This window comes from Bos indicus x Bos taurus, chromosome 18 (genome assembly GCF_003369695.1).
Source record: "Bos indicus x Bos taurus breed Angus x Brahman F1 hybrid chromosome 18, Bos_hybrid_MaternalHap_v2.0, whole genome shotgun sequence".
Lineage (NCBI taxonomy): Eukaryota > Metazoa > Chordata > Mammalia > Artiodactyla > Bovidae > Bos > Bos indicus x Bos taurus.
Genome location: NC_040093.1, coordinates 2,943,908 through 2,962,468, shown reverse-complemented (window position 1 = coordinate 2,962,468; position 18,561 = coordinate 2,943,908). Strand labels below are relative to the sequence as shown.

The 18,561-nt window shown below is 44.6% G+C and overlaps 1 protein-coding gene across 1 annotated transcript; it reads right to left on the bottom strand.

The window, feature by feature from the left end:
• Nucleotides 1-169: 169 nt before the first annotated feature.
• Nucleotides 170-7,520, bottom strand: LOC113875954 (killer cell immunoglobulin-like receptor 3DL1). Its single transcript, XM_027514688.1, has 9 exons — nt 7,497-7,520; nt 7,319-7,354; nt 5,908-6,174; nt 4,712-5,011; nt 3,387-3,686; nt 2,368-2,418; nt 1,505-1,627; nt 744-796; nt 170-632 (listed from the first exon to the last, which is right to left on the bottom strand). Exons 2-9 carry the CDS (start codon nt 7,320-7,322, stop codon nt 477-479), a joined length of 1,254 nt encoding a protein of 417 aa, XP_027370489.1. The 5' UTR covers nt 7,323-7,354; nt 7,497-7,520; the 3' UTR covers nt 170-476.
• Between the last annotated feature and the right edge of the window lie 11,041 nt (nt 7,521-18,561).

The window sequence follows — 18,561 nt, the reverse complement described above, 5'->3', positions numbered from 1 at the left end:
TCTGACTCTCAACTCATCCCCTCTGGTAACTCTAAGTTTGTTCTCTAAGTCTACAAGTCTGGTTCAGTCTTGTAAATAAGTTTACCCTTGTAAAATGTTACTGAATAGAGGGGTTTATTTTATTCATTTTGTTTTATTTTAAACTGAATAATTTGAAGAATCAACTGGCAAATTTTTTATGCTTTATTGGAATTGTATAAAAGTAGGATGATCATGATAAGCTACCTAGTATGAGCGATTGATTATAGCATATCCCCAAAAGGTGAGATAGTTACAATAAAGTCATAGAATAGCCAGGCGATCATTAAGAGGTGGTGGGATTTTTGAAGATGATACTGTAATTCTAAGACTCCACTCCTCACCTCAGAGTTGCTGGGCTGCTTTGGAGGAGAAGGAGTGTCCATGAGGAACCCCTTTAACAAGAGATCTAGGTCCTCGATTGGTAACACTCTGTGTGCTCAGAGGATGGGGCCAATTCAGGGCTCAGCACAGTCTTGGTTTGCATTGAATTCCTCATAAATAATGGGCTCAGTGGAGGGGTGCATGGGCCTCAGGGGAGTGGGAGTGAACCGTCTCTCAGAGAGGGTCCCGAGGTCCAAGTGAGCATATATCACGTCTTCTGCTGCAGAGTCCTGACAGGAGAGAGGTGAGAATGATGGACTGAGGTGTGATCTTCAAAGGCTGGGGCATTGGGCATTGGAGGGGCTCAGACTATGGCAAGGGTTTGGGCTGGGAGGACTCACCTCGCCATTCACTGTTCTGTCTTCCATGGGCTCTCCTTCCATGATGGCAACGTCTGCAAATGGAAGAGAGTCAAGGCTCTTCAGGGTGGAGGCAGTTATTCCAGACCTCTGTAACTTTGATAGTTACATCAAAGCCAGAAAAAGGCAGGGGTGTGCCCCAGGTTGCTGAGCCTGTCTACTCCACTAGATGAAAACAAAACAAAACAAAATATTCCATAAACAAGCCCAGCCATTCACAGACTGTCTCAGGAATCTGTGCAAACCCATGGACCCATCCTACATCTTCTGTTATGGACCATCCTCTTCTACATATCAGCAGATTCCCAAGATCATGTAGGGGAGAAAAATGCATGGTTGTAGTGGAAGGGAAGAACAGGGCTTGAAATGTCCCTGGTGACCCGAGGATCAGTTCAGGGAGAGGGGTTCTATTCCTGGTGGGAGAGTTGAGATCCCAAATGCCTTGAAGCAAGTATCCTTAGTGCTGCAACTGCTGAGCCCGTGAGCTATGTAGCCTTGAACTGCACCCCAGCACCACAATGAGGATCCCCCATGCTGCAGCCAAGACCTGATGCAGCCAAGAATAAATCAACACATATTTTCATAAAAATTACAGGGTTCTCTGGGTCTCTGGAAGATGTTTCATCAGAGATTACAACAACGGGAATCAGTTTTTAACCTACAAGAAGTGAAAACACCATTCTCTGCTATGAGCCCACTCCCCCTGGGTCAGATGATGCTGAGCTCACCACCTTCAGACTTACGATTTTGGGTAGAACACCAGTGACAGACAAGAGCAGCGAGGATGATGCTGGTAGAGGTGACGGCTATGATGAGCCCAAGGACAATGTACCATGTGCTGGAGTCTGCTTGAGGAAGCGGTGCTTCTGCCAACAAGCCAAGGGAAGAAGGTCTGGTTATTCGTTGCATACACCCTGCCCCTACACACAGGAGTTATTGTTTCCTTGTGTCAAAGTGTGTCAGCACCTGTCAGCCTGATCAGTTATGGCCTCCACTTCCCAGGAGGTACCAAAGCATCCAGGAGAGATGCTAGCAGTGGATGAAGTAAGGAGGCCACACAAGAACAGCAGAGGTCTGAAACAAGGTCCCCCAGGCACCAATGCAGTTTTTCTCTGCTGCCCCATATGACAAGGCTTGGTGTCTTTGGGTGAATGTGACCCTTTAATCCACAATACATTTCCCCCTCCATCCACATAGACTTCGAATGGAATCCTCAAGAAGATACGACACTTTTATTTCTGACCTGTGGAATGCTTAGTTCACAAAATGCTAAGAGGAATAATACATATAAAGGTGCTCCCTAAAATTCTCCACTTGCACTGCCATCCATCCCCAAAGATCCTGGTGGAGGGAGGGTAAGCATCTCCCTTAAACATGGGGTTAGGTCACTCTGATCCACTTTCTTCAATTTAGAAATTCCCAGTCACAGAGCATGAGAAGCTCAATGTCCCCTCTGGTTCTAGGCAGATCACAGTCTTAAATGCTGACATGACAGGGACATTGAGGAGCCCAAAGTCACAGAGCTGGGAGGTGGCAGAGCCAACACACACACAGGAACCCTCTGTCTTCTCAGAAATTTTCTGAGATAGGACACCGTCTTGCTTACCTTCTGTGGTGTGTGGATTCATGGTTGATGGGCAAGTACTTGTAGTGGATCCTTGGGGAAAAAAAGAGAGAAGGGATGAACAGTAACCTTCCTCATACTGACTGAAGGTGGAATGTTGTTTCTGGAAGGTTGACCTCCTGCCTGCCCTTGACTCCGTCATCCCTCAGAGCACTGATGGTGGAGGGGAGAGCTTCTGGTCCCTCCCCGTGAATGCATTGAGTAAACCCTCCATCCTGGAGAAGGGATGGTGGAAGGAGGCAGGAAAGATATGCCGGGTGGTGAAAGACAGCTGTAAGCAAGACATTCTCTCTGCTCCTGGAATGAGTTTCTGTGCTCCTTAATTGGGATATCACCTGTATGTCAGAGGTGCTTCTGGGAAAACATTAAGAGCAAGTGGCCAATGCAATCTCTGATCTTTCCAAATGTGCCTAGCCTCTCCTCCTCCAGGGTCTACCCTGGCTCTTTTCCTTTTTTGCATGGATAGACAGGACTCTGATGTGGAGCATCCATACAGGAAGTGGAAGAGGGTTGAGATGGATCTACTATCTCTCCTTCTCTCTGATTCTCATTGCCTCCATTTCTCCAGAAGCCATAAGGTTCCCCTAACACCAACAAGGAGCCTTTGATATATGGCTCATCATACAGTAACATGTTATGCAAAAACCCAAATGGACTTTTTGCCCAGTGCAATCTCATTTTCTAGATTGTAAAGCATGGGACTCTTCATGGGTTCTCCAGGCAAGAATACTGGAATGGGTTGCCACTTCCTCCTCCAGGGGACCACGTTTTGTCAGGACTCTTTACTATGACCCTTCAGGCTTGGGTGGCCCTGCATGACTGGCTCATAGCTTCACTGAGATACGAAGGCCCCTTCACCATTACAGGGCTGTGATCCATGTGGAGGAGATAGTGAAGGACAGAGGACTCTGTTGTGCTGCAGTCCACAAGGTGGCAAAGGGCTGGACAACACAGCATCTGAACAGGAATAACAAAGCCTGGGCCAGAAAGAGGTTCCTCACCTGTGACAGACAGGAACAGTGGGTCGCTGGAGTCTGACCACAAGTAGCGAGAGTGAATGAAGGAGCCATAGCACCTGTAGATCCCACTGTGGGCTGGGGTCCCAGGACCCAGAGGGAACTCTGCCTGGAGTGCTCCGCGGGAGCCCTGCCCTCCAGCAAGCGGGCGCCCAAGGTCCTCTCCTTCCCTGAGCAGATGGAACTGGTCAAAGGCACTCTCGGAGCTGCAGACCAAGGTCACATTCTCTCCTGACCTCACCACGGGGCACCCCTGGGCTGAGAGAGAGGGTTTCTTGGACAGACCTGGAAGGAAGAGACCTTGAACTTAGAGCACAAAATAACTCTAGTCCTAAGTATAGGACTAACCAGAAGTGTGCCACAAGAGAAGCACTGCAATGAGAAGGTCACCCACTGCCAGGAGAGAAAGCCCCACAGTAAGGGATACCCAGCACAGGGAAAACTTCAGAAATAACTTTAAAAATGGAGTGTCATTTAATATCCTTTTTAAAAGAAAGAATATATGTATATGAATAACTAAATCACTCTGTTGTACAACAGGAATTAACAACATCTGAAATCCACTAGACTTCAACAAACATAAATAAGATAAAATAAATTTAAAAAATCAATCAGATGTGCTGTTCTCTTGAAATAAACGGAACCTACTAACTACTGCTGGGGACCATCAGAAAACATGGCATTGACCCAGAAGAAGAGATTATGGAGTGAAAATTGCCAGAATCTCACAGGATCTTTGACCACCTCTTTCTTGAGGGCATGTTCAGTGCTGCCCTGCCCACCCCCAGGGGCTGGAAGGGACTCCTTATCGGGGAGGGTTGGAGGGACAGCTCTCCCTCTCTTTGTGCAGAAGGAGAGTTAAACTGCGAGGCTGAGCAACTTCAGGGTGATGACATTCAACTCGATCACACAGGGGCCAGACTGCAAGGGCGTCTGGTACCACAGTGTGCTCCTGATAGAGGAAGGGAGCTCTGACATCAAAGCGGGAAACCAACCCCTTAACCAACCGTCATTGGCTGCCTGAGCAGGGGAATTGCCCGCGTCCCTGCTCTGGTACATTTTTCTCTGTTGGTCATTCTTTCACGTTCTTGCTCCTTCACTCTGTCACCAGCTGAGTCTTCTTAGCACATGGCACGGACTCTGTTCTCTTTTCCCTTCCACTTTCACACCTCCTCTCTCTGGTTTGTTCCCTCTCCTGAGCTTGTGAGTGTCTCTGCATGCCTGTCATTCTCTCCCAGTACTGATGCTGGACTGGACACGAGACCTTCTGTGACACAGAGAGCAGAAGGGACTGGTCTGGCCACACTCACCTGTGATGACTATGTCCACAGGATCGCTGGGGGCTGACCACTCATAGGGGGAGCTGCTGAGAGAGCTATAGCATCTGTAGGTGCCCACACTCGCCAAACTCATGGGGCCAATGACGAAGTCAGCTGTGCAATGTCCACCAGTGAGCATCTCTCCACGTCTCTGGAAATGCCTTGTGCTGCTTTCTTGGTACAGGATAAACTTGTCAAACACCACCGGTGAGTGACAGCGGAGGATCACATTCTCTCCCCACTGCACGATGGGCCCTGGGTGGGCTGAGATGGAGGGTTTTGTGAACACACCTAGGAGCAAAGAGGTTGTGAGCTTCAGTGAGTCACCCCGCTTCAGTGCTTCCCTTGAGAGCTGAAGCTGTAAAACTCCTCCCCATTTGCCAGCGGAGCCAATTACCCTTCCTGTGTGTTTTGTGGCATTCTCTTTAGCCTTGTTCTCGGGCTCTGGCTCATGTTTTTCCTTCTGGCTCATGTTTCTCTTTGCTCAAGACCTCCAGCCTCCTCTGTGCTCATTCTAAGCTCTTTAGCTTTTGGATCTGCTCTCGGGTCCATGCATGCTTACTCAGTCACTTCAGTTGAGTCCAACTCTGTGCAACTCCATGGACTGTAGCCAGCCAGGCTCCTCTGACCATGGGACTCTCCAGCTGAGAATACTGAGTGGATTGCTATGCTCTCAGCTTCATCCCATCCCTAATATACGTGGTGGGGGCTGGGTTGGGTCTGAGGATGCATACCCTGGCTCCCTTCACACTCATCTAGAATGTGGGTGATGACTGCAGAACGTTGGGGTGGAGGTGGAGAAAAGGGAACATTTCCTATCTGTGACCCCATCTCATGCCTCTGAGACATTCCTGAGACTCCTCCCTGGGGCTCCAGCTCCTTCATATTGGATTACAGCTCCCTACTGGGTGGCAGGTGCTGGATCAGGGTCGTGCCCCATCCTCCCTGCTGGCAGGCAGTGGCAGCGTCCTGTCTAACTAATGCCTAGGGAGGCTCCTCCTTCCTGCACTGGGGCACCCCATCCCTATATTCAACACCCTGAGTTTAAACTCTCAGAGTGGGTTCTCTTTCCCTCGTTCGGTCCTGGCTGGTAGTCCTGAGGAAGTCTTGGGCTGCACTGGGACGTGGACCTAGGGAAGGGTTGCCTGCAGGCACGGCTATCCTGGGCTGGGCTGGACCCCTCCTACCTGAGACCACAATCTGCAGGGGGTCACTGGGTGCAGACCAAGAGGCTCGAGAACACATATAGAACCCAGCATGTTCTCTGGTCACAGGGCCAAGGGTGAAGTTGTTGACATAATGTCCCTGGAGCTCAGGCAAATGCCTTCTCTCATCTGTTTTGAACAGTGTGAATCTCTTAAGTGGAGAACGTGAGTGACACCAAAGAGTCACAGTCTGTCCTAAGGGAACCACGGGGCTTGGCCAGGCTGACAAAGACAGCTTCTCATATTCACCTAGGAGAGAAGGAGACACAAGCTTTGAAAAGAAAATGGGAACAGTCAGCTCTCCCCACTGCCCTCGTGGGTGGGCTTCCCCTTTAATTCTTCCAACTCTCCTCCCCTAAACTGCATCACCCTGATGCTCAAGGACACCTGGGGCTTGGGGACAGGCAGAGACACAGTCAATCCAGGATGGACATCATGGAAATTCTCAGGACATGGATCACTCTTTGGGTTGAGAAAATGTTGAAAACCTTTCTCTCAAAACACAAAAAAACCTGGGGATTCCTGGGCAGTCCAGTGGTTAGGACTTGGCACTTTCTCTGCCAAGGGCCCGAGTTGATCCCTGATCAGGGAACTAAGATCCCGAAAGCTGCACGATGAAGGCAAATAAAACACCACAGAAAAATTGATGCATGGACAAGAAGCGAAAGCACTTCCCTGTTGCATTTGTTGTAGCTCAAAACGGTAAAGAATCTTCCTGCAAGGCAGGAGACCAGGGTTCAGTCCCTCAGTTGGCAAGATCCCCTGGACAAGGAAATGGCAACCCCCTCCAGTATTCTTGCCTGGAGAATCCCATGGACAGGGGAGCCTGTTGACCTACAGTCCGTGGGTCGAAAGGAGTTAGACATGATACTCTAACACTAACACAACTAAGCAGTGAAAAAGGCACTTGACTAAAAAGAAGGAAGTAAACCTTGAACCTCCCTCCTTTTTAGCTAACCTCCAATCACACATCAAATGTGTGACAAGGTCCATGTAGCCCTGCCTAATGACCAGACCCTTCCCTGGGGTCAGGTCTAGCAGGTGGACCCACAGATCCTGTTGTTAAGGGTTGGTTGGAGATGGCATGGGTCTACTTGTAGGGGAGGGTCTGTGGGCTGCAGCCTCTTGCTCCCCTCTCATGATTGAAATGGCACTCAGTGGGCCTAGCTCCCAACTCTCAGACTTCACACTGTGCCTTCAGATCCAGAGTCCAGAGCTGGACTAACCTCTGGGGAGAGTGAATATGACTATCAAGGCCAATAGGAGGACCTGGGACCCACAGGGCATGCCGCTCTCACTGTACTGACAGGCGTCTCACCCCAGCCCCCAGTGTCATCTGCATCAGCCCCAACTACTCTGCTCAACAGAGAAATAAGGGATGGGGAGGACTCACCCATAAGTGCCCAGATCTTCAGACTCACACAGAATCCTAGAAGGAAAAGCATGTCAGAGATGGCTTGTCCTGATGGACCCCACGCTCCTTGCACACTCATCCAGGAAACCTGGTCAGTGGTGTGAAGACCCCCAGATTTCCACCATAACCCTCTCCTACCGTGTCTTTCCGGACTCACCGAGACTCAGGAGGCTGAGGAGTGTGGGGCACATGGCTCTGCTTCTGTGAGACAGGAGGCAGAACTGAGTAAAACTGACAGAGTCACAGGATGCGGAAGGCGGGTGGTGCTATTGGTACAGTCAGCCTGGGTCATGTCACATGGGAAGATGGCCAGCCTCTTCTCACGCCAGGGATGGAAGTCTGACCTGAGCCTCATCTGGAGCACGCCTCATGACCCAATCCTCACTTTTTGTCTTTACGAAGTAGAAATGGTGATTCAGTGTATACCATGCAGGATGCTTTTCTCAAGCTCTTGATAAATCTCATTAACCTTAACTCTTCAAAGAAGAGAAATCACATGTTCCCACCTCGTATGTCAGGCTCAGTGCAGGTTGCCAATTAAAGACTCATTAATAGAGACTTTTACTCTGCATTCTTATGAGAGGACCAGACATGCATATTGTGGTTCTTTGAAAATATTTTAAAATTCTACATTGTAATATATGTGATTAAGAAACTAACTGTGTTAGTTTCAGATGTACAACAAAGTGATTCAGTTATATATATACATGCATCTATTGCTTTTCAAATTCTTTTCCCACTTAGGTAGTTACAGAATATTAAGTAGAATCCTCTGTTTTATACAGTAGGTCCTTGTGGTCATGCATTTTTTATATAGCCGTGTGTATATGTAAGTCCCAAACTTCCAATCTAACCTCGCCCTGACACTATCCCCCGTGGTAACCATAAGTTCATTCTCTGTGAATCTGTTTTGTAAATAAGTTCATTTTTTTAGATTTCACAAATAAATGATATCTTTGTGATATTTGTCTTTCTCTGACTGTTCTTCATCTGAAATTATTTCGTGACTGTGAGTGGAAACTTTGCACACAGACACTCTCTCTGTCTCTCTTCCTCCCTTTCTAAGCCAAGGACCACACATGTACACAAAGATAATGTGTGTAAAGATGACTGTGGTGTTCTGGGGGGAAGGGGATTTGTTCTGCCTGAAAAGGTGGACCACCTTGCTTCCTAGATACTCAGATGAACACAAAATATGTCAAGTAGGGACTTCCAAGCTACAGATTGCTTGAGTGAGGGGCGTGTTCACAACAATCAACTCCAAACTGGGGCAAAATGGCCCAGCTTTGGCATCCAGTTTCAGGATGCCAAGGGCAGACATACAGCCAATTCAGCTGTTGTTCATAGACAGGAAACGAACCTCAGTAAGGGCAGTGATTCCACACCATTTTGCTGGCAGTGGGGGTCATTAACATTAGTGATGCTCCCTAAGTAATAAATCTGGTTCTCCTCTTGATCTTTATGTATGTAATGGAGTAACAGTACAGTCACCCTTCTTAAAATTTCCTCTTATTTACTTAATATCATGTTTCAGAATTGATCTGTATTCTTTGTCATTTCAGTTTGTGCATTTTTACTGTCATGTAAGGTTCATTGCAGATATAGAAACCACAAATTTTTAAAAATTTAAAAAAATTATTGAAGTATAGATCATTTCTGCTGTACAGCAAGTTGATTCAGCTTGACATATATATTCTTTTCCATTATGATTTATGCCAAGATACTGAATAAAATTCCCTGTGCCATACTGTAGACCTCATTCTTTATCCATTCTACGTATAAATAGATTTCATCTGCTAATCCCAAGCTCCCAGTCCTTCCCTCCTTGGCAACCACAAGCCTATTCTCTGTCTGTGAGTCTGTTCCTCTTTCATTGATATGTTCCTTTTAGATTCCACAGATGGGTGATATCACAGAAAATTGTCTTTCTCTTTCTGTCTACTTCACTTAATGTGTTAATCTCCAGGTTCACCCATGCTTCTGCAAATGGTATGATTTCATTTTTTAAATGTCTGAGTGGTATTCCATTCTCTGTGTGTATAAGCATATACATCTTCTTTATCCATTCATCTGTTGATGGACAATTAGGCTGTTCCCATGTCTTGGCTATTGTAAGTTTTGCTGCTATGGACATAGGGGTGTATGAATCTTTTAAAGGTATAGTTTTTTGCCAGATATATGCTCAGGACTGGAATTGTTGGATCATATGGAAACTCTGCTTTTACTTTTTTTGAGGAACTTCCATACTGTTTTCTACAGTGGCTGCACCAGTTTGCACTCCCGCAACAGTGTAAGAGGGTTTCCCTCTTCTCCACACCCTCCAGCATCTATTATTCATCAACTGTCTAATGATGGCCATTCTGATCGGTGTGAGGTGGTGCCTCCTTGCAGTGTCGATTTGCCTTTCTCTACTAATGAGCAATGCTGAGCATCTTTTCACATGCTTGTGGGCCATCTGCGTATCTTCTTTTAAACCACAGATATCAACTGTGAGAGTGACGTCTATGGATTTTGGCTAAAATGAGTGACGTCTCTGCTAATGTCTCATGAATGTGCTCTGAGTCCAACCTCACGTTGTTTGTCAAGGGACAGAGTGATGAGGTCCTCAGGAAAGGAATAGTGACTTTATTTGGAAATCCAGCAGACCAAGGAGATTGTGAACTTGTGCCCCAAAGTATCATCTTACCGGACTTAGATGGGCTTTTTGGGGAGTGAGAGGGATGGTCCAACAGTGTTTGCTGAATATAAAATAACCCTAGCCCGTGGGGAAGAAAATTACAAGAAAAGAGAACAATACAGATTAAACACTCATGTGTGAACTCACACTTTCACACTTATACACACACACACACACACACACACACACACACACTAAAAGAGGAGGTGTTGCTGGTTGTTACAGTGTTTTAATTAACTAATTAATTTCTCTGCTGGGTCTATGTCGCTGTGCACAGGCTTTCTCCATTTGCAGGAAGTGGGGGTTGCTGTTTTCTGTGTGCAGGGTCTCTTATCGCTGTGGCTTCTCTTGTTGTGGAGCACCCGCTCTAGGCACATGGACTTGAGGTCCATGGGCTTAACAGCCCCGAGGCATGTGGAATCTTCTCTGTCCTGGGATTGGGCCTGTGTCCCCCACATGGGCAGGCAGATTCCCAACCACTGGACCACCAGGGAAGCCCTGTTGCAAGCTTTTTTCCCCCTTAATTTATTTATGTTTAATTAAAGGGCAATTACAATACTGTGATGGTTTCTGCCATACATCAGCATGGATCAGCCATAGGTATACTTACGTCCCCTCCACTGTGGAAATCTTTTAATTCTGGAATCCTTTGTTCTTGAAGCTGTCCATGCAGGTCTGGTCATAAAGTCCCTTTAAGTCCCCGACAAGACAAAAGGTTCTGTCCGTTCTGTCACCTTTTATCTCTATACGAATGGGAAAGTGTTATACCTTTTAAGTTTAGAGCCTTGAGAATAGTTTAGTCCCTCAGTCGTGTCTGACTCTTTGTGATCCCATGGGCTGCAACCTGCCAGGCTCCTCTGTCCATGGGGGTTCTGCAGGCAAGAATGCTGGGGTGGGTTGCTATTTCCATTTCCAGGAGATCTTCCCAACCAAGGGATTGACTCAGGTCTCCTGTGTTGCAGGCAGATTCTTTATCATCTGAGTCACCAGGAAAGCCAACCAGTAACATAATGCAATTCAATATTTCGTCCCACAATTAACCTTGCCATTGTTTTCCATTACTTTTAACGTGGACATGGTGGGATTTTGGCATCATGATTTCACTCTCAGTGTAGCATAACACTGACGTGGAATATACCATAAATTTAAAAATAGAAGAATGAATACAATGCTAGATTTCTAATTTTTTTAAAAGGTATGCAACAAGCAAAAAAGATTTACTGTATAGCATGGAGAACTATAGTCAATATCTTGTAATAACCTAAAATGGAAAATAATCTGAAAAATAATGTATGCGTGCTTGTATGACTGAAAATCACCTTTCTGTGCACCTGAAACATTGTAAGTCAACTATATTCAATAAAATATGTATATGATGAGATTAAAAAATGGAAGCAGTAAAATAAATAAATTTTAAAATGAAAGGAAAGAAAATGAAGTCACTCAGTCATGTCCGACTCTCTGCAACCCTATGGACTATAGGCTGGCAGGCTCCAATGTTCATGGCATTTTCCACTCAAGAATACTGGAATAAATTGCCATTTCCTTCTCCAAATAGTGCAGGCCAACTGCAGCATACTCCCTGATGGTCTGCGTGCTCATTCTCACATTCAAACTCTGCATAGGGTGTATTCACATGTGCACCCCGAGCTGCCCAAAAGAGTCTTAGCCCAGATGGTGGGTTTGTGGAAGGTCCCTGGAAGGAAATCAGAGGCTGGGTCCCAGAACTTCCCCACCCCTCATTCGCCAGCTCAGCTCATGAGCCCTTCCAGGTTTCACCAGCATCACTTCAGAATCCCAGTGCCCCAACCTTACCCCCTACCAACTTCCTGGGACTCAAGTGAGATATGGGTCCCAGGAGACCCAGGAGGGCTCACCTGCAGCGTTTGGGGTCCTCTGGCCCAGACTCAGCCCTGGAAGTGAAAGATTTGCCACCAAAAGCTTGGGCTGATTCTCTCCCCATCAGGATCACTGGCCCCTTATGCTGTCTGAACCCTGAGGTTCCTGTGAACTGGGGGCAGGGTGGGCGTCCCGTGCCCTCCTGCGGTGCCCTCCATGCTCTGCACAACTGGCCAAGAAGGAGAAGTTCAGAGAAGATGGAAGGCATGTCTGAAGCTCTGAGTGCCCAGCTGCCCCTGCCCCCGCCCTGTACAGATGAGGAGACCACGGGGCCCTAGAGGACAAACAGGATGTGGTCCCTGGGGGGCTGCCACCGCCCCTCAGGGTTCCCACGGCCATGGACTCACAACAGGGTGTGGCCCCTCCATGGACCCAGGCTGATGTCTCCAGGCAGGGCTCAGGAAGCATCTCAGCCCAGACATGAGGTCTCAGCTCTTCTTCTTTCTGCCTGGTCTAACCCCCTGCTCCAGAAGGTGGGACTCAGGTTCTCATTCTGAATCAGCCCTGGACAGTTTGGCTCCAAATAAGACTCGTAAGTTTATTTTCCCAGTCCCCTCCAGAAATGGAATTTACTTCTCGTCTTTGGTCAGTTCATAAATTATTGCAGAGCACCTACTATGTACCAGGCATTGGTGCCACACAGCAGAAATACACCCATGACCCAGGTTAACCCATCTTCTGTAGTTGGCTGAAGTATTGAGATTCTGCAGAATGCAGGCATCAAATGCTAACATTCAATTATTTTTTTTCAAAGAAGATATATAAGAATAACTGGGGTTCATGTCCATACTGTGAACATTCAGAAAAAGGAAGATTATGACATCTGGTCCCCGCACCTAAATGCCAAAAAGAAATAAGGATAATTAGGGGAAAAACGCAGAAGGCAGTGGCACCCCACTCCAGTACTCTTGCCTGGAAAATCCTATGGATGGAAGAGCCTGGTGAGCTGCAGTCCACGGGGTTGCAACTGAGCGACTTCACTTTCACTTTTCACTTTCATGCATTAGAGGAGGAAATGGCAACCCACTCCAGTGTTCTTGCCTGGAGAATCCCAGAGACGGGGGAGCCTGGTGGGCTGCCGTCTATGGGGTTGCAGAGAGTCGGACTCGACTGAAGCGACTTAGCAGCAGCAGCAGGGGGAAAAAATGGAAATAGTGACAGTAGCAACACAGGAGACCCAGAATGTCTTCACTTTAAGCGATCCTGACGTTTATTGGTAAAAGAGTTCTTGGGCGGTTTAGTTCTAAGCCAGGAGAGACATCACACACAGAGAGCTCAATAAGCAGCTAAGGCTCCGTGGAGCTTGATCTTCACCCCATTGGCCAGCTCAGTTCACACCGGGGTCCTCATGGTGTTACACTCTTCAGGCCTCCGCTTGGTTGAGCGAAGCCACATTGTGCCAACATTTGATAACTTAAAAGGCCCAAGGTTCTCAAATCCTTGGCTTTGGTGAAAAGAAGCAAATCAGACAAAACATGCAAATATCAATGGATTAACACAACATGTTCAAAGCCTCGCTGGGGCAAGTGTTCTCTCTGCTGCCCTCAGTGATCTGGAGTGGAATGTCCAGTAGAATTCTCTGTGATGATGGGACTTTTTAAACATCTGCTCTGTCCAGCACCATGGCACCTGGCCACATGACACTACTGAGCACTTGAAATATGGTGGGTGTGACTGGAGAACTGAATGCTTTACTTCATATACGTGTAGAGTCATTGTCTGTATGGCGTGTCTGGGTAACTACTTTTTCAGCCAGTGTGGATCCAGACTGAGGGAGATCTTGTTGTCCTGTTTGTACCCCTGGAATCCCAGCACCCTCAGTGCACATGGCTGGGAAAAGCTGAGGGGTCTTCCCCAGTGGCTCAGTGGTAAAGAATCCGCCTGCCAATGCAAGAGACATGAGAGATGTGGGTTCGATCCCTGGGTCAAGAAGATCCCCTAGAGAAGGGAATGGCAACCCACTCCAGGATTCTTGCCTGGAGAATCCCATGCACAGAGGAGCCTAGCGAGCTACACAACCTCATGGGTTCCCAAAGAGTCGGACATGACTGAACTGACTTAGCACGAAGACACACAGCCTCATGTGGCAAGTGGCACCACACTGGATGTCTTAAACAGAATATACTTCATCTTTTTATTTGCCAACTTGCATTGCTTTTGTTATTGTTTCATGGAAAGCATTTTGTTTTAAATATAGCAGTCTGCACATGTCACTCTTAATCTTCCAATCTATCTCTCCCCTCATCCTTCCCCTCTGTAACTCTAAGTTTCTTCTGTAAGTCTACAAGTCTGTTTCTATCCTGTAAAAAAGTTCATCCTTGTAAACTGTTACTGAACAGAGGTTTTTTTTTTTAATTGGCTTTCTTTTATTTTTTTTTTAATTTTATTTTATTTTTAAACTTTACAAATTGTATTAGTTTTGCCAAATATCAAAATGAATCCACCACAGGTATACATGTGTTCCCCACCCTGAACCCTCCTCCCTCCTCCCTCCCCATACCATCCCTCTGGGTCGTCCCAGTGCACTAGCCCCAAGCATCCAGTATCGTGCATTGAACCTGGACTGGCAACTCGTTTCATACATGATATTATACATGTTTCAATGCCATTCTCCCAAATCTTCCCACCCTCTCCCTCTCCAACAGAGTCCATAAGACTGTTCTATACATCAGTGTCTCTTTTGCTGTCTCGTACACAGGGTTATTGTTAGCATCTTTCTAAATTCCATATATATGCGTTAGTATACTGTATTCGTGTTTTTCTTTCTGGCTTACTTCACTCTGTATAATAGGCTCCAGTTTCATCCACCTCATTAGAACTGATTCAAATGTATTCTTTTTAATGGCTGAGTAATACTCCATTGTGTATATGTACCACTGCTTTCTTATCCATTCATCTGCTGATGGGCATCTAGGTTGCTTCCATGTCCTGGCTATTATAAACAGTGCTGCGATGAACATTGGGATACACGTGTCTCTTTCCCTTCTGGTTTCCTCAGTGTGTATGCCCAGCAGTGGGATTGCTGGGTCATAAGGCAGTTCTATTTCCAGTTTTTTAAGGAATCTCCACACTGTTCTCCATAGTGGCTGTACTAGTTTGCATTCCCACCAACAGTGTAAGAGGGTTCCCTTTTCTCCACACCCTCTCCAGCATTTGTTGCTTGTAGACTTTTGGATCGCAGCCATTCTGACTGGGTGTGAAATGGTACCTCATAGTGGTTTTGATTTGCATCTCTCTGATAATGAGTGATGTTGAGCATCTTTTCATGTGTTTGTTAGCCATCTGTATGTCTTCTTTGGAGAAATGTCTATTTACTTCTTTGGCCCATTTTTTGACTGGGTCATTTATTTTTCTGGAGTTCAGCTGTAGGAGTTGCTTGTCTATTTTTGAGATTAGTTGTTTGTCAGTTGCTTCATTTGCTATTATTTTCTCCCATTCTGAAGGCTGTCTTTTCACCTTGCTAATAGTTTCCTTTGATGTGCAGAAGCTTTTAAGTTTAATTAGGTCCCATTTGTTTATTTTTGCTTTTATTTCCAATATTCTGGGAGGTGCGTCATAGAGGATCCTGCTGTGATGTATATCAGAGAGTGTTTTGCCTATGTTCTCCTCTAGGAGTTTTATAGTTTCTGGTCTTATGTTTAGATCTTTAATCCATTTTGAGTTTATTTTTGTGTATGGTGTTAGAAAGTGTTCTAGTTTCACTCTTTTACAAGTGGTTGACCAGATTTCCCAGCACCACTTCTTAAAGAGATTGTCTTTAATCCATTTTATATTCTTGCCTCCTTTTTCAAAGATAAGGTGTCCATATGTGCGTGGATTTATCTCTGGGCTTTCTATTTTGTTCCATTGATCTATATTTCTGTCTTTGTGCCAGTATCATACTGTCTTGATAACTGTGGCTTTGTAGTAGAGCCTGAAGTCAGGTAGGTTGATTCCTCCAGTTCCATTCTTCTTTCTCAAGATCGCTTTGGCTATTCGAGGATTTTTGTATTTCCATACAAATTGTGAAATTATTTGTTCTAGCTCTGTGAAGAATACCGTTGGTAGCTTGATAGGGATTGCACTGAATGTATATATTGCTTTGGGTAGTATACTCATTTTCACTATATTGATTCTTCCAATCCATGAACATAGTATATTTCTCCATCTATTAGTGTCCTCTTTGATTTCTTTCACCAGTGTTTTATACTTTTCTATGTATAGGTCTTTAGTTTCTCTAGGTAGATATATTCCTAATTATTTTATTCTTTCCGTTGCAATGGTGAATGGAATTGTTTCCTTAATTTCTCTTTCTGTTTTCTCATTATTAGTGTATAGGAATGCAAGGGATTTCTGTGTGTTGATTTTATATCCTGCAACTTCACTATAATCATTGATTAGTTCTAGTAATTTTCTGGTGGAGTATTTAGGGTTTTCTATGTAGAGGATCATGTCATCTGCAAACAGTGAGAGTTTTACTTCTTCTTTTCCAATTTGGATTCCTTTTATTTCTTTTTCTGCTCTGATTGCTGTGGCCAAAACTTCCAAAACTATTTTGAATAGTAATGGTGAAAGTGGGCACCCTTGTCTTGTTCCTGACTTTAGAGGGAATGCTTTCAATTTTTTACCATTGAGGATAATGTTTGCTGTGGGTTTGTCATATATAGCTTTTATTATGTTGAGGTATGTTCCTTCTATTCCTGCTTTCTTCAGAGTTTTTATCATAAATGGGTGTTGAATTTTGTCAAAGGCTTTCTCTGCATCTATTGAGATAATCATATGGTTTTTATTTTTCAATTTGTTAATGTGGTGTATTACATTGATTGATTTGTGGATATTGAAGAATCCTTGCATCCCTGGGATAAAGCCCACTTGGTCATGATGTATGATCTTTTTAATGTGTTGTTGGATTCTGATTGCTAGAATTTTGTTAAGGATTTTTGCATCTATGTTCATCAGTGATATTGGCCTGTAGTTTTCTTTTTTTGTGTGGCATCTTTGTCAGGTTTTGGTATTAGGGTGATGGTGGCCTCATAGAATGAGTTTGGAAGTTTAACTTCCTCTGCAATTTTCTGGAAGAGTTTGAGCAGGATAGGTGTTAGCTCTTCCCTAATTTTTGGTAGAATTCAGCTGTGAAGCCATCTGGATCTGGGCTTTTGTTTGCTGGAAGATTTTTGATTACAGTTTCAATTTCCGTGCTTGTGATGGGTCTGTTAAGATTTTCTATTCCTTCCTGGTTGAGTTTTGGAAAGTTGTACTTTTCTAAGAATTTGTCCATTTCTTCCACGTTGTCCATTTTATTGGCATATAATTGTTGATAGTAGTCTCTTATAATCCTTTGTATTTGTGTGTTGTCTGTTGTGATCTCTCCATTTTCATTTCTAATTTTATTGATTTGATTTTTATCCCTTTGTTTCTTGATGAGTCTGGCTAATGGTTTGTCAATTTTATTTATCCTTTCAAAGAACCAGCTTTTGGTTTTGTTGATTTTTGCTATGGTCTCTTTTGTTTCTTTTGCATTTATTTCTGCTCTAATTTTTAAGATTTCTTTCCTTCTACTAACCCTGGGGTTCTTCATTTCTTCCTTTTCTAGCTGCTTTAGGTGTAGAGTTAGGTTATTTATTTCACTTTTTTCTTGTTTCTTGAGGTGTGCCTGTATTGCTATGAACTTTCCCCTTACGACTGCTTTTACCGTGTCCCACAGGTTTTGGGTTGTTGTGTTTTCATTTTCAATCGTTTCTATGCAAATTTTGATTTCTTTCTTGATTTCTTCTGTATTTGTTGGTTATTCAGCAGTGTGTTGTTCAGCCTCCATGTGTTGGAATTTTTAATAGTTTTTCTCCTGTAGTTGAGATCTAATCTTACTGCATTGTGGTCAGAAAAGATGCTTGGAATGATTTCTATTTTTTGAATTTACCAAGGCTAGCTTTATGGCCCAGGATGTGATCTATTCCATGTGCGCTTGAGAAAAAGGTGAAATTCATTGTTTTGGGATGAAATGTCCTATAGATATCAATTAGGTCTAACTGGTCTATTGTATCGTTTAAAGTTTGTGTTTCCTTGTTAATTTTCTGTTTAGTTGATCTGTCCATAGGTGTGAGTGGGGTATTAAAGTCTCCCACTATTACTGTGTTATTGTTAATTTCTCCTTTCATACTTGTTAGCAATTGTCTTATATACTGTGGTGCTCCCGTGTTGGGTGCATATATATTTATAATTGTTATATCTTCTTGGATTGATCCTTTGATCATTATGTGATGACCATCTTTGTCTCTTTTCACAGCCTTTGTTTTAAAGTCTATTTTATCTGATATGAGTATTGCTACTCCTGCTTTCTTTTGGTCCCTATTTGCATGGAAAATCTTTTTCCAGCCCTTCACTTTCAGTCTGTATGTGTCCCCTGTTTTGAGGTGGGTCTCTTGTAGACAACATATGTAGGGGTCTTGTTTTTGTATCCATTCAGCCAGTCTTTGTCTTTTGGTTGGGGCATTCAACCCATTTACGTTTAAGGTAATCACTGATAAGTATGATCCCATTGCCATTTACTTTATTGTTTTGGGTTTGAATTTATACACCATTTTTGTGTTTCCTGTCTATAGAATATCCTTTAGTATTTGTTGGAGAGCTGGTTTGGTGGTGCAGAATTCTCTTGTCTGAAAAGCTTTTG